This window comes from Dromiciops gliroides, chromosome 6 (genome assembly GCF_019393635.1).
Source record: "Dromiciops gliroides isolate mDroGli1 chromosome 6, mDroGli1.pri, whole genome shotgun sequence".
NCBI lineage: Eukaryota > Metazoa > Chordata > Mammalia > Microbiotheria > Microbiotheriidae > Dromiciops > Dromiciops gliroides.
In genome coordinates, this window is record NC_057866.1 from 206775869 (window position 1) to 206788621 (window position 12753).

The window sequence follows — 12753 nt, forward strand, 5'->3', positions numbered from 1 at the left end:
CATCTGTCTTCACATGAGACCTTTAAGCTTATTTTACTGTGGCTATTGAAAAAGCAATTTTAAAGGAGTTCATCAAATGGAGGTTAATTTCACTGAATGGTCTAATTTCATTTAATGCTGGTAAATTAATGGCAGTGAAGTAACGGGCTAACCAAACAATTTCCTTTTTTTATTAAGGTGCGTCTGGAATGGCCCACTGACTTGGCTATTAACCCTATGGATAACTCCATTTATGTCCTGGATAATAACGTAGTTTTACAGATCACCGAAAACCGTCAAGTCCGCATTGCTGCTGGGCGGCCGATGCACTGTCAGGTCCCTGGGGTGGAGTACTCTGTAGGGAAACACGCAGTTCAGACAACCCTAGAATCGGCCACAGCCATAGCTGTGTCCTACAGTGGGGTCTTGTACATCACGGAAACGGACGAAAAGAAGATTAACCGAATAAGACAGGTCACAACAGATGGAGAAATCTCATTAGTTGCTGGAATACCCTCAGAATGTGACTGTAAAAACGACGCCAACTGTGACTGCTATCAGAGTGGAGATGGCTATGCCAAGGATGCCAAACTCAATGCTCCTTCCTCCTTAGCCACATCTCCAGATGGCACACTGTACATTGCGGATCTCGGAAACATCCGGATCCGGGCAGTGTCAAAGAACAAGCCTTTACTGAACTCCATGAACTTTTATGAAGTGGCCTCTCCCACTGATCAAGAGCTTTACATCTTTGACATCAATGGCACTCACCAGTATACCATGAGCCTCGTCACTGGCGATTACCTGTACAATTTTAGCTACAGTAATGATAACGATATCACCGCGGTGACAGATAGCAATGGTAATACTCTTAGAATCAGGCGAGATCCCAACCGCATGCCAGTGAGGGTGGTGTCCCCGGATAACCAAGTCATATGGCTCACCATAGGGACTAATGGCTGTTTGAAAAGCATGACTGCCCAAGGACTGGAGCTGGTTTTGTTTACTTACCATGGCAACAGTGGTCTTCTCGCCACCAAAAGTGATGAGACGGGCTGGACTACCTTTTTTGAGTAAGTACAAAAATTAAGATTCTCCTTTGTTGTACAGAGAGTCCGTGATATCATTCTTAAAGTTTAAGGTGTTGAGATATTGTTTCATATAGCAGTCTTTAGACAAAAAAAAAATGGCATAACCAACCCCTCCAAAAACACACGATGGATAAACCTTGCTTTGGGCATGGACACAAAACACATTTGCATTTATGCATTTGATTCAAACGTAGCAGTGACAGCATCCACTGTCACAGTAGAGGAGCTGTAAAAACATCTTCAAAGAATTCTGCTCAGTCACCTCTCTAAGTTTTTAATGGTGTAAAGGTCCTTAAAAGCCTATTATCACGGGCAGATCACTTACTAGAGAGGACAGGCAACTCTTGAAGACTTCCAATTTCAAAACAGTTGCCAACATGCAATGGTGAAGGGAGCTTCCTCCCTGGGAGTTCCTCATCTGACCAAAATCAAAGTTCCAGACAATACATACGTGTATATGGCAAAATGCCTGTTAGAGGGAAGTATGACATTCATTACCAAGAGCAAATTGGGAATCAATCAATTAACAAGCGTTTAATAATATCTTTTTACTTGTATGCCAAAGCACTGTGCTAGGCACTGAAGATACAAAGACAAAAATTAAACAGTCCATGCCCTCAGGAAGATTATACTTGATCATGTACACTCATACAGATAAACAAAGTAATTACGAGGTAATTTTGGTGGTAACAGCAAAGACCTCATGCTAGACATGAGCTTCAAGGAAACCTTGGGATTCTAAGACACAGAAGAATTGCTTTGCAGTTCAACTCAACAAGTATTTCTTATGCCACCAAGAAAGTATCTGTGTGTAACTGCTCCAGCTAGGAAGTTATGTGGAATACTTGGAGAAATAAGCAGCCAGTAGCACATCCAATGTGGCTGTTTAAACAGTAAATTCCCCTGAAGTCAGTGAGAACCCTCAGTGAAATTAACTGTGGTCTCTTTTAAGACCCCTGAGCTTTGCAATGAGTCCGCACATAAAATCAAGTGGACTGATTGCTTATTTGAATAACTTTGCAGGGGTCACACTGGAGAATGAAATGCACACAGATAGCCTATTGGCAGAGATAGACCAGGCTTTGAATTAAACGTAAAGATTCCTAACTTTGACTTTATATCATATGCTGAGACAAAAATATTTTCCATGGGAACAAAGATCTGAAACTATAATGGAAGTTGGTGGGAACATGCTTTCATCAGGAAACCTTTGGGTTGAATATCACCTTTTCTAGAATCTGTAAAGTAGAATCAACCTCGTAACTTGAATTCTTCTCCTTTTGGAGCAAGCTCCGTTTTAATCAAATTAATGTGACCCCGCAGCAAGATTTCCTAAAAGGGATAAATCTTTTTTCGGCAGAATGACATTAAAATTCCGTTCTTAACATTCCCTTTCTTCATTTTAGAATCGCAATAGGTGGGGAATAAATTGGAAGTTAATGGAAAGCACTTCTTTTGCACAGTTTTTCAAAGTCATAGCAGGTTTTAATGCCAAAGAGGCCAAAAAAAAAAAAGGTATAGAAAAATTTGTTCCAATCAGATGAATCTGGGTAGGAGAGCAGCTCTGATTGCTAGATATTCAGAGAATGATGGGGGCATGGGAGAGATGTTGGTTTAGGTGAAAGCAGGGCAGAAATGCTGAGGAAAATCACTCCTACAAGAGCCAAGCCCTTGTCTCTGGGCAACGTCCAAATGTGTCTTTAACAGGGTAACGTATTACAAAACGACAGCCCTTGGATGGCAGACGTTTTGTTTTTTGCCTTTGTATCCCCCGCCCCCCAACCAGTCTCTCACATAGAGTCTGATACACAGCAGGAGCTTAATAAATGCTTATTGAATCAGTTGGTACTGAACCAATGCTTTTCAACAGATTAAACACTTTGCTCCCCCAACTGCAATGGAAATTTAAGCAGGTGTAAAGAAAGAGCAGTATTCTGGTGAATGTTAGGACGTGCTGATCAGTTGGGTTATTTTTTTGTAAGTGTGAGGAATTAATTAAATATATCTTTTTGAAAGGAAAGAACAACAATAAAATATAATTAGAGTAAGAGCTAGGAGGGACTTCAGAGATCACCTAGTCCAAATTCCTCACTTCACAGATAAGAAAACCACAATCTCCAGAGGGGAAGGCACCTGCCCAGTTTCATAGAGAGTGAGCAACAGAAGCAGAATTCCCAAACTTGTCCCTTCGCTCCAAATTCAGGGCCTCTGTCTTGGTACCACTCTGTAAAGAGCTCATATGTCTATAGCAAATGATGGTTTACAAAGCGCTTCTCTAAGAGTGAGGGAAGAGCCGGTGTTATCCTACGCTTTACAAATGAGGGAGCTGGGGGCAGCTAGGTGGCGCAGTGGATAGAGCACCGGCCCTGGATTCAGGAGTACCTGAGTTCAAATCCGGCCTCAGACACTTAACACTTACTAGCTGTGTGACCCTGGGCAAGTCACTTAACCCCCATTGCCCTGCAAAAAACAAACAAACAAACAAAAAAACAAAAACCCTTCAGTTATTTGATTTCCAACCCCACTGCACCTCAGTGCAAGAATAAGCAAAATGGCAAACGAATAAAATGAAAACGAGCAAGCAATTCTTATGAATAAATAGACCCAGTTGGTTTAAATGAAAAATATTAATGAAAGCTCCTCACCATTACTCTTCCTCGGATGCAAACCTGGTGAATTTCTAATTTAAATGTGTTGACAAAATTTTATTTTCTAATAATGGTTAATTACCATTCCAAAAATTATGATTAAAATACCTTACCCCATAGGCCATTCCCACTATTATACCCCCCCACACACATATATATAATATGTACACATTGTGTATATATACATATATATATATATATAGGTTTAATCCACAAGAGTGTGAAGAACTAATTTCAAGCAAGATGCTTTAAGAAGCAATGTTTCTAGTGTTTTGCTTCTAGACATCCACGTGAGAATCTGGCATGTTCTTGTACACATGCATACAATTTTATATTTCTACACATTTACGCGGGATAAAAACTTGGGATGATTAGAATTATGGAGAGAAGAAACAAACGGCCTATGGAGAGGATTTGACCTGAGGTGTTCAAAACTGTCGAGTCAGGGTAACAAATGGTCTTTTTCTCTTTTATGTCCATCCCTGCCTTTGGACTATGGGACACCTAAGTGCCACTAGTACTTTAAAGGGTCGAGACCTTTAGAAAGGCATTCAGAAGTCAGTGCGCACAATAAAGAGGGTATGAAGTGAATGTCAGGCCACGACTCCAAAGCCACCATCTGGGCTCGGAGATAACGGCATGGTCATGTCAGTAGACTTTTGATGGAGATTGAAGTTGGAGGAGCTCCGAGCCCCTGCATCTACCCTACAGCCCATCCATCTCCTCATCAGAGACATGACCACGGGGGCTTCTGGGCTGCATATTAGATCCTAAAACACAAATGGGACAGGAAGAGCAGCTCCCTCAATAGAGGCAGCAGGAAGACCCAATTCCCTGCCAGATTTAAGGTGTTTTTGTAGTCTTCTGTAGGTTGGCATTTTTTTACAGCGGGCACGCTACCAGAATATTAGTACACCTCAGTAATATTTCATTTCACATTTGTGCGTCCCTGCATGTCTCCTCCATACCCGCCAAGGCTACTTGGAGACCTGGGGAGGCTGAGGAGGGAATTAGAAGGGGTTTGACAAGAAGAAAAGTTTTCCAGAAAACAAAAGCAGGAATGGATCAGATGCACAATTACCCTTACCCACGGAAAGAATGCTGATCCACTCACATCATTCCACGGTATTTTTCCCTTAGGACAAGAAATGCATGCTGCATATTCAGAAATTCTGACAGAACAAATAAACACTGGGTAGGGGCACAGTAAGCCAAAAAGAGTCAGCCCTGAATACTGAAGCCAGTCTTAGTGAACCTCAGATTTGGGAATAAGGGATCCCAGTTACATCTTCTTTTCTGTTCAGCTAAATTCAACAAGCAAATTAAGTGCCTACTCTGCCCAAGGGATAGAAGCACAGCTAACTCAAGGCCTGCTTTCCACGAGCTTATGATCTAATGGAGGAAACAAACAATTCAGATACAAAGGGTGGTTGGGGGGATTTTTCATGTAGGAGTCAGCATTAGAGCAAAATCTTTGAAGAAAAAAGATTTTAACAGGGAGAGGAGGACCAGGCAAAAGAGAGGCTGGAGGGTCAGACATCAACTGGCAGAACAAATTCATGGAGGAGGGTGAGGGTAGGAAGTAAATGAGAGAGAGAGAGAAGTCCAGTCTGGCTAGAACCCAGGCTGGTTATATTTGGTATGAACTGCACGCCCAGCCCACAGAAGATAGAGGAGTCTCTGTACTCGGGTTAAACTTCAGAAGCCCTATTCTTTTCCCTATACATGTGGCTTCCTAGACGGTCTGGTGAACAGAAGCTGAGGAATGTGAGGAAAGGTTATTTTCTTTTCTGGGGGGTGGGGAGAAAGTAGAGAATAACTTGGAATCAAGAAATTTTCCTCATGTTCTATACAGTACATACATGACAGTCTCTACTCAAGAAATCTTAAAGGGTAAATAACCTAACCATCTTAGCTGTCTTTGATTTATAAACTTCATTTTGCTATCAGCTAATCACCATGAGTGTATCTAAATGACACAGTGCATTGTGCTGGATCTGGAGTCAGAAAGACCTGAGTTCAAATCTAGCCTCAGACACTTACTAGCTGTGTGGCCCTGGGTGAGTCGCTTAACCTCTGCCTCAGTTTCCTCATTTGCAAAATAAGGATAATAATAGCCTCTAACTCCCAGGGTTGTTGTGAGGATCAAATGAGATAATCTTGGGGCAGCTAGGTGGCGCAGTGGATAGAGCACCAGCCCTGGAGTCAGGAGGACCTGAGTTCAAATCTGGCCTCAGACACTTAACACTTACTAGCTGTGTGACCCTGAGCAAGTCACTTAACCCCAATTGCCTCACTTTAAAAAAAAAAATGAGATATTCTTTGTGAAGTGCTTTGCAGATCTTAAAGCACTATATAAATATTAGGTATTATCACTATCATCATTAGTATTATCTTGGCTATAAAGCTTGAAGTTATTTGCATTTATGAAATGCCTTCTGGTCTACAAAGCATAAATTTGTTTTTCTGTCTTGTTACACTACATATAACCTTCTCCTTGCACCCAATCACTCACTCATTCATTCAAGCTTGTGAGGGAGGGAGCACAAATATCAATATTACCATTTTACCACTGAAGAAACTAAAGGCCAGGGAAGAGCCATGACGTGTCTAGGATTCCCCAGTTAACGACCTGAGACTCAAAACCAGCCCTCTTTTCTCTGGATCACCGCTCATGGTTTGAGATGAATTAAACCTCAACATTCCACAAGGTCCCCTAGAGGGATGCATTGTGGGAAGACAAAGAAAAATAGACACACATCTTCCTACACACTTGGCCCAAACGTGAGAGTCAGTGTGATGGGAGTCCTGGTGTAACCTTTGGCGGGTCACTTAACTCTCCTCAGTCTCAGTTTCCACATCTGTAAAGTCAGCAGTCGGCTTTGGAAATCTTTCAGTTCTAGACTGATCCTGCTAAGAAAACTAGATTGTAGGCTTCATAAACACTCGAACTATGGCTATTTCATCTTGGCATCCCCTACAGCATGGCGCATTGTTAGATGTGACGCAATAAACATCTGTCAAATGAACTAACCCATGCAATGGATTAGGGAGAGGGAGCAGCTGAAAGCCACAGTTGTTAAGGAAACTTCCCCCAAAGAGGACACATTATTTCCAGTGATCACCAAGAAAATGCCAACTTGCTCTTGGAGACAGTCGATCCTTTGTGTGAAGTCAGTTGAAACAACAACAAAAAAAAAAAAAAAAAAAAGACAACCAGCAGCGCTGGCCCCTGCTTGTAATCCCTGCTTTGGGGGACAGTGATGTTGGTAGATCACTTAAGCTCAAGAGCTCTGAGATACAGCAGGGCTAAGGCCCATTATGTGTCCACACTAAGTCAGGCAGTAATGTGATAAGCCCCTAGGAGAAGAAGGTCACCAAGCTGCCCAAGGAGGGGCCAACCAGCCCAGGGAGGAAATGAAGCCGATCAAAGCTGCCCCGCTGAGCAGCAGTGGGATCAGACCCACGAGTGGATGCTGCACAACTGCTGGGGGCACAAAGAAAGGGGGGGAGGCAAGCAAAGAAAGATGTACAAACAAGGGCTGTGCAAAATAAATAGAAAATGATTGAGAGGGAAGGAACAGTTAAGAGGGATGGGGAAAGGCTTCCTGTAGGTGCGAATTTAGTTGGGACATGAAAGAAGACGGGGAAGTCAGGATGTGGAGAGGAGGGTGAGCAATTCAAGCATGGAGCACGGCCACAAACATGTGCCCAGAGCTGAGAGACAGAGTGTCTTGAGCCAGGAGGTCACTGTTGATGGATATGAGAGAGAGAGAGAGAGAGAGAGAGAGAGAGAGAGAGAGATGAGGGGAGGGAATGAATGAATGAATGAATGAGTGAGTGAGTGAGTGGGTGCAAGGAGAAGGTTATATATAGTATAAGAAGACTGGAAAACAAATTTATATATGTGTATGTATATACATGTGTATCTTTATCACAAGATAGATCTTCTAGACACACATCTCTACCTTTAGTCATGTGATTTATACTTCAATCAGTATTGTATTAATCAGTGATTCTGTCTGTGACCTTGTGTCTTCCTATTTGTTATGAAAAACGTAGAAAAGAGAGTGTGGGATTCTTACACCAAAAGAAAATACGTGATTTCTGATTGTCTCTTTCCTTTCAGAGGGAAATCCCACCATAAATGTAAGATGATTTTTTTCTGTCAACTAATCAACAAGCAATAACAGCTAGAGGGTGAATCTTAAATCCCAACACCCTGCCCCCCCACACACACACACACAAGGTAGTTCAGGCCAGACAAGAGTGAGAAGGCTAGTCACCCAATCATTGAAACTTAACATCTCTGCTGGGGCCAGATGGCATCTGGAGCTCAAAGGCATTCATTTGAAAACCAGGAGATGAAGTTTTCTTCTTGGCAATTATTTCTCTCCATGTTATGGTAATTACCAGGTGCCTCTTGTGATTCATCTGGGAAGTGGCCGATGGCCTCTGAAAGCACCTTAACTGCTGTTGTATGGTCTGGTAGAGGGCCTGTATTAGGTATCAAGTGGTTTGTAATGCAGCTTTGTGAATCACAGGTAGAATTTAGAGTAATATGTTTCATGAGCTGAATAATTAGTTATTTACTGATTGAGTAAACAACCAGCTACCCTCTGACCTCGTCTCCTACTTGCTTGCTGGGCAGTAGAAGGGATGTCCAGCTGGTTAATGGCATCCCCCTGTGTGCCGATACCGTGATAAGCCTAGTTATTCCCTTCAGTCAGTATTAGGGACTCATTCCATGCTGCTCTTTATACTGTTTACAAACAATTGCCTCACATTATAATTCCTAAGCTTAAAGTAATTTCAGAAAGACTGAAAAGATCTCACTTGCCAAAAATATATTATTTTTTTAAAGTTCATACCTAAAATGAAACCTCAGAGACTGTTCCAGGCTCTTAACAGCTGAATGCACACAAAAGCAAATCCAAAGTATTGAATTGGGCAATAGAATAAATTATTTAATAATAAATGGCATTTCACAGTTCCCCACATGCTTACACACATAAAATAAAAAACCATTGGAACATATCTGGGGCTTCTTTCTCGCCCTGCTTCAAAAAAAATGTGAAGGCAAAGAATTGTAGCTGATTTGTCCATGCATTGCCTGAGCAGCTGCTCTGACTTGTGCCTTCCCAGTTTGGGAATTCTAGATTTGTGAAGGTGGCTGGCTGATTTTTCATGAACTATATTCAGATTTGCAGAGCAAATGAATGAGTTCCCCTCTTTTACCTATGCGGAAGGGTGTATGTGGGTCTCTAGTTTCTCATTTGGCTGCTTTATCATCCCTTATTCTATCTGAGCAACAGAGAATGAGCTTTTGAATCATTTCTTTACCATGGACTATCCATGGCAAACTCAAATTCCCTCTGATGTCAGTGCAGTATCTCTAGTTGCAAAACTTACTAAACTAAAGACCCAAGTAAAGAGTGGCTGCAACAAGCAGGAGGATCAGATTTTGGATTAAAATGAAACTGAATCCTTATTCAAAAGGCACTATTTCTAATTTAATTAATGGTAGAAAATTCAGTGACTTCATTTCTAATGATCCTGAATCACACCAAGCACCCTGACATATGCAGATATTTTGTTCTCCTTAAGTGAGTATAATTCACTCAGAGCTCTCCCCCTCTGGTATTAGGGAAAGCACAAATGCCAGGAAAGCATGATATCTTGACTAATATTCCACAGCTCAAAGATAAGAGGGCAATTTTTCCTTTGATGGGTATCTGACATGCAACCATAATACTATCAGGCATGGAAACCACATCTGAAAAGTGTTTCTTCAGGGAAATGCATATAAAAACTGTTGAAGTGTTAGTCTGTTTTATAGGGGGGAAAAAGGATATAGTTAAATTTAAGGGGACTCATTTTCCTTTTTCTTTTCGCTTTCTTTTTATTGAACAAAATACGTTAGCAAATTAAGAATGATTTGCAAGAGATTTATCAGCACATAGCTATTTTGCAGACTTGAGAAAATGCTAAAGTTGATTTCCATTGCCACTTTGTTTGATTGTTTAATATTTTTGCTTTAAATTTTTAATTTGTTTTCTATTATAATATGTATTCCCAAGGATATCAGTGAAAAATGCTTAAGCTATTGGATAAAGAGCCTGCTTCAAATTTTGAAAATGAATTTGAACACTCTTAAGGTTACACTTTTATTAGAACATAGATTCATTTAATATTTTTCTTCCTCCCGCCCCCAAATATGATCATAAGGTAATTAATTCTGTCCACTTTTTAAAGATCAAAAGGAGGAAGAGAAGATAGGGAGATGTCAGGTTTCCAAGAACACCAGAAAAAACACCAAACAACAACAAGAAAAAGTTAAAACACAAACACAGCCAAGTCTTTCAACATGCCAGCTCTGTCTTGGGAGTGTAATTGGCAATTCCAAAAGCTACATTAACTCCCTCTAGTCACTAGAATACTATTTAACAAACCGGCCTTTTGGACATTTAAAAATTCCCTCATGTCTCCAAAGAGTTAATGAAGTTTTGAGGCATATCTAATTCCCTTGTACTAATTAATAGTCATACAGACTAACCCAATGATCTAATATTTTTAGGACCCATTGCAAAATTCATGTATTTGTATTGTGACTTTTTTTTCTTTTCTTTCTTTTTTTTTTGGTGAGGCAATTTGGGTTAAGTGACTTGCCCAGGGTCACACAGCTAGTAAGTGTTAAGTGTCTGAGGCTGGATTTGAACTCAGGTCCTCCTGACTCCAGGGTCGGTACTCTATCCACTGCACCACCTAGCTGCCCCTGTATTGTGACTTTTTAATCTAATAATTATCCAGTGGGTTATATTTAATACCTAAACTTTCTGTAATACACTGTTCTATTTTAGATGGCTCTGTGAGAACAGGCTAAGGAATGTAAATTTCTACCAAAAATTAGAGAGAATTTTCAGTTCTATAAGGAGATAAAACAGAAAACTGGCCAGTGGCCATGTTCTTGGAGAAGGGGAAGAGGGAGATGAATGCATGTACCCACTATTCTTCTCTTTAGCCAGAAGCAGCAGTAGCCACGTCCCTTGGAGAATAGTACAAACACCCTCAAGATGAAACACAGGGAGGACTCTGTCCTGCCTTTTTGTGACCCCAGAAGAGCCCAGGATGTGCTAGGGGCTGCGTGTTTGGTTTAGAGAGTCTTGAAGACTTGATCGGGGCTTCTTTTCTCACCTAAACTATTTCCCAATCATCACAAGTGAAGAGAAAGCTTTCACTAAAAAAAGCCAGAGCAATTCTTAGTTCTTTCCATTTATCTTTTAGTCCATATGCAGAATAACAGAATCTCAAGGCTGATCTGGCTCGTGAAGTTAGATATGAAGTCCCCCCCCCAAAAAAAAAAAAGATATGAAGTCCCTCTATAACATCTCTGAGTAGCCTCCAATTTACACTAACAGTGATGTGACTGTGGGTAAGTAATTTAAACTGTGAGCCTCAGTTTCCTAGTCCGTAAAATGGAGATAATATTTGAACCCCATAGTCCCACAAAGTGGTTGTGATGACAGCCATGTATAAATTTGAAGCACTACATAAATACACATTCCTTTCCTTAGGTACACTCAAGTATCTGGCTCCTAAATACAAGAATGAGACTCCTCAGACCTTTTCCAGTTCTGTCTTTGAGATGGGGTAATCCTGTGGGTTCTCGGAGCTTCTTAGGAATGAGTGCTGAGACATCATCATGTACCTTTCTTTTACAATTTTGTTATAATCATAAAGTCACAGAGTTAGAGCTAGAAGGAACCTCAGAGGTCATCTGATTCACCACCCCCCATCTGACATTTCACATTCCTTACAAATGAGGAACCTGAGGTGTAAGGAGGTGAAGAAGTCCTCCTCGCACGGCATCAGGGGCTGGATTCGCACCCAAGTCTTCTGACTTCAGAACCAGTGTGCTTTCCATTGTGCCACACTACTATTCAAACGTTATTTCTTAAATTTGACTGTTATAAGCTAGGGGTTTTCTTGAAGCTAAGCCTTTGTAACTGAAAGCACTGTATGAATAGCAGAGGCTGTAAAATTTAGAGCTTCTAAGGAAAATACCTAATCAATAACTTAAGTATTTGGTAAAGGTAAAGGTCAAATAGGGAGGGAAGAGGGAAGATCAGAGTGAATAAGTAGGCTTGCTAAGGAAAAACCTTCTCCTGCTTAGAGAAATTCTGTTGGGAAATTTGCTATGGGCCGAGTTGCAACACTGCCCTCCACTAGCCTGGTGAAGCAACCGAGGGCCTTTCCTGGAAGCAAGCACAGGTATCTCCAGTGAAGTCTTGCTCTGGTGCTACATTATGGTATAGAGATATCCCTGGGCTCTTTGGAGGATGTGCCAGCATTGCATGAGCTCTGGCACAGCTTACTAAGCTGGAAAGGCTTTGAGAACAGGCTTGGCAACAGACCGTGCGTCTCTCATCCAAGGACCAGACTAGCTAACTTTGGAGAAGCTCATCACCAGAAGGTTGGCCACTGGGTGATGAATTTTTTGGCCACAACAACTCATACATCCAAACACTAAGGCATGGAGGGGCCCGTGATCTGCATTAGTGGAGGGAAAACCCCATACCAATGATAGCATAGCTACTTTCAAGTACTGAAAGTCACAAATAAGTTTGAAGTAAAGGAAGTTTAAGGGGTTCAAAACTTAGCAGAGCCACAGAGAAGCCAAAAACAAGCCAAGGACTTTGCGTGCAGAGAATTCAATCTGTTTGGGCATAAGGGACAGCCGGAGTTAGATTAAATTGCCATTATTGATAACAACTGAGGGTTAACAAGAAAAGATCCAGATTTCCTTAGCTATTTATATTTCTTTAAATCTTGCTCTATCTTGCCTGTTACTTTTCATATATGATAATTAAAGATTAGGTCATTGTTTTGCTGTAATTTAAGTTTACTTCAGAAAATTAGTAAAAACAAAACAAAACAAAAAAACTGTTGTGCTCTTCCCCAAACCCTAACATAAAACCTGAGTGCAACTCCTGAAGTCTCTCTTAAGTACTATAATTGGTAGAGTTGGTGGGGGG

At 41.1% G+C, this 12753-nt stretch overlaps 1 protein-coding gene across 7 annotated transcripts in view; it reads left to right on the forward strand.

The window, feature by feature from the left end:
* TENM3 (teneurin transmembrane protein 3) overlaps positions 1 to 12753 on the forward strand; it is a 1675137-nt gene that overhangs the window by 1604907 nt on the left and 57477 nt on the right. For all 7 annotated transcript variants that reach the window (XM_043970124.1, XM_043970125.1, XM_043970126.1 and 4 more), the window contains one exon: positions 178 to 1052. In XM_043970124.1, the coding sequence (XP_043826059.1) occupies positions 178 to 1052 (875 nt within the window). The remainder of the gene's footprint in view (positions 1 to 177; positions 1053 to 12753) is intronic.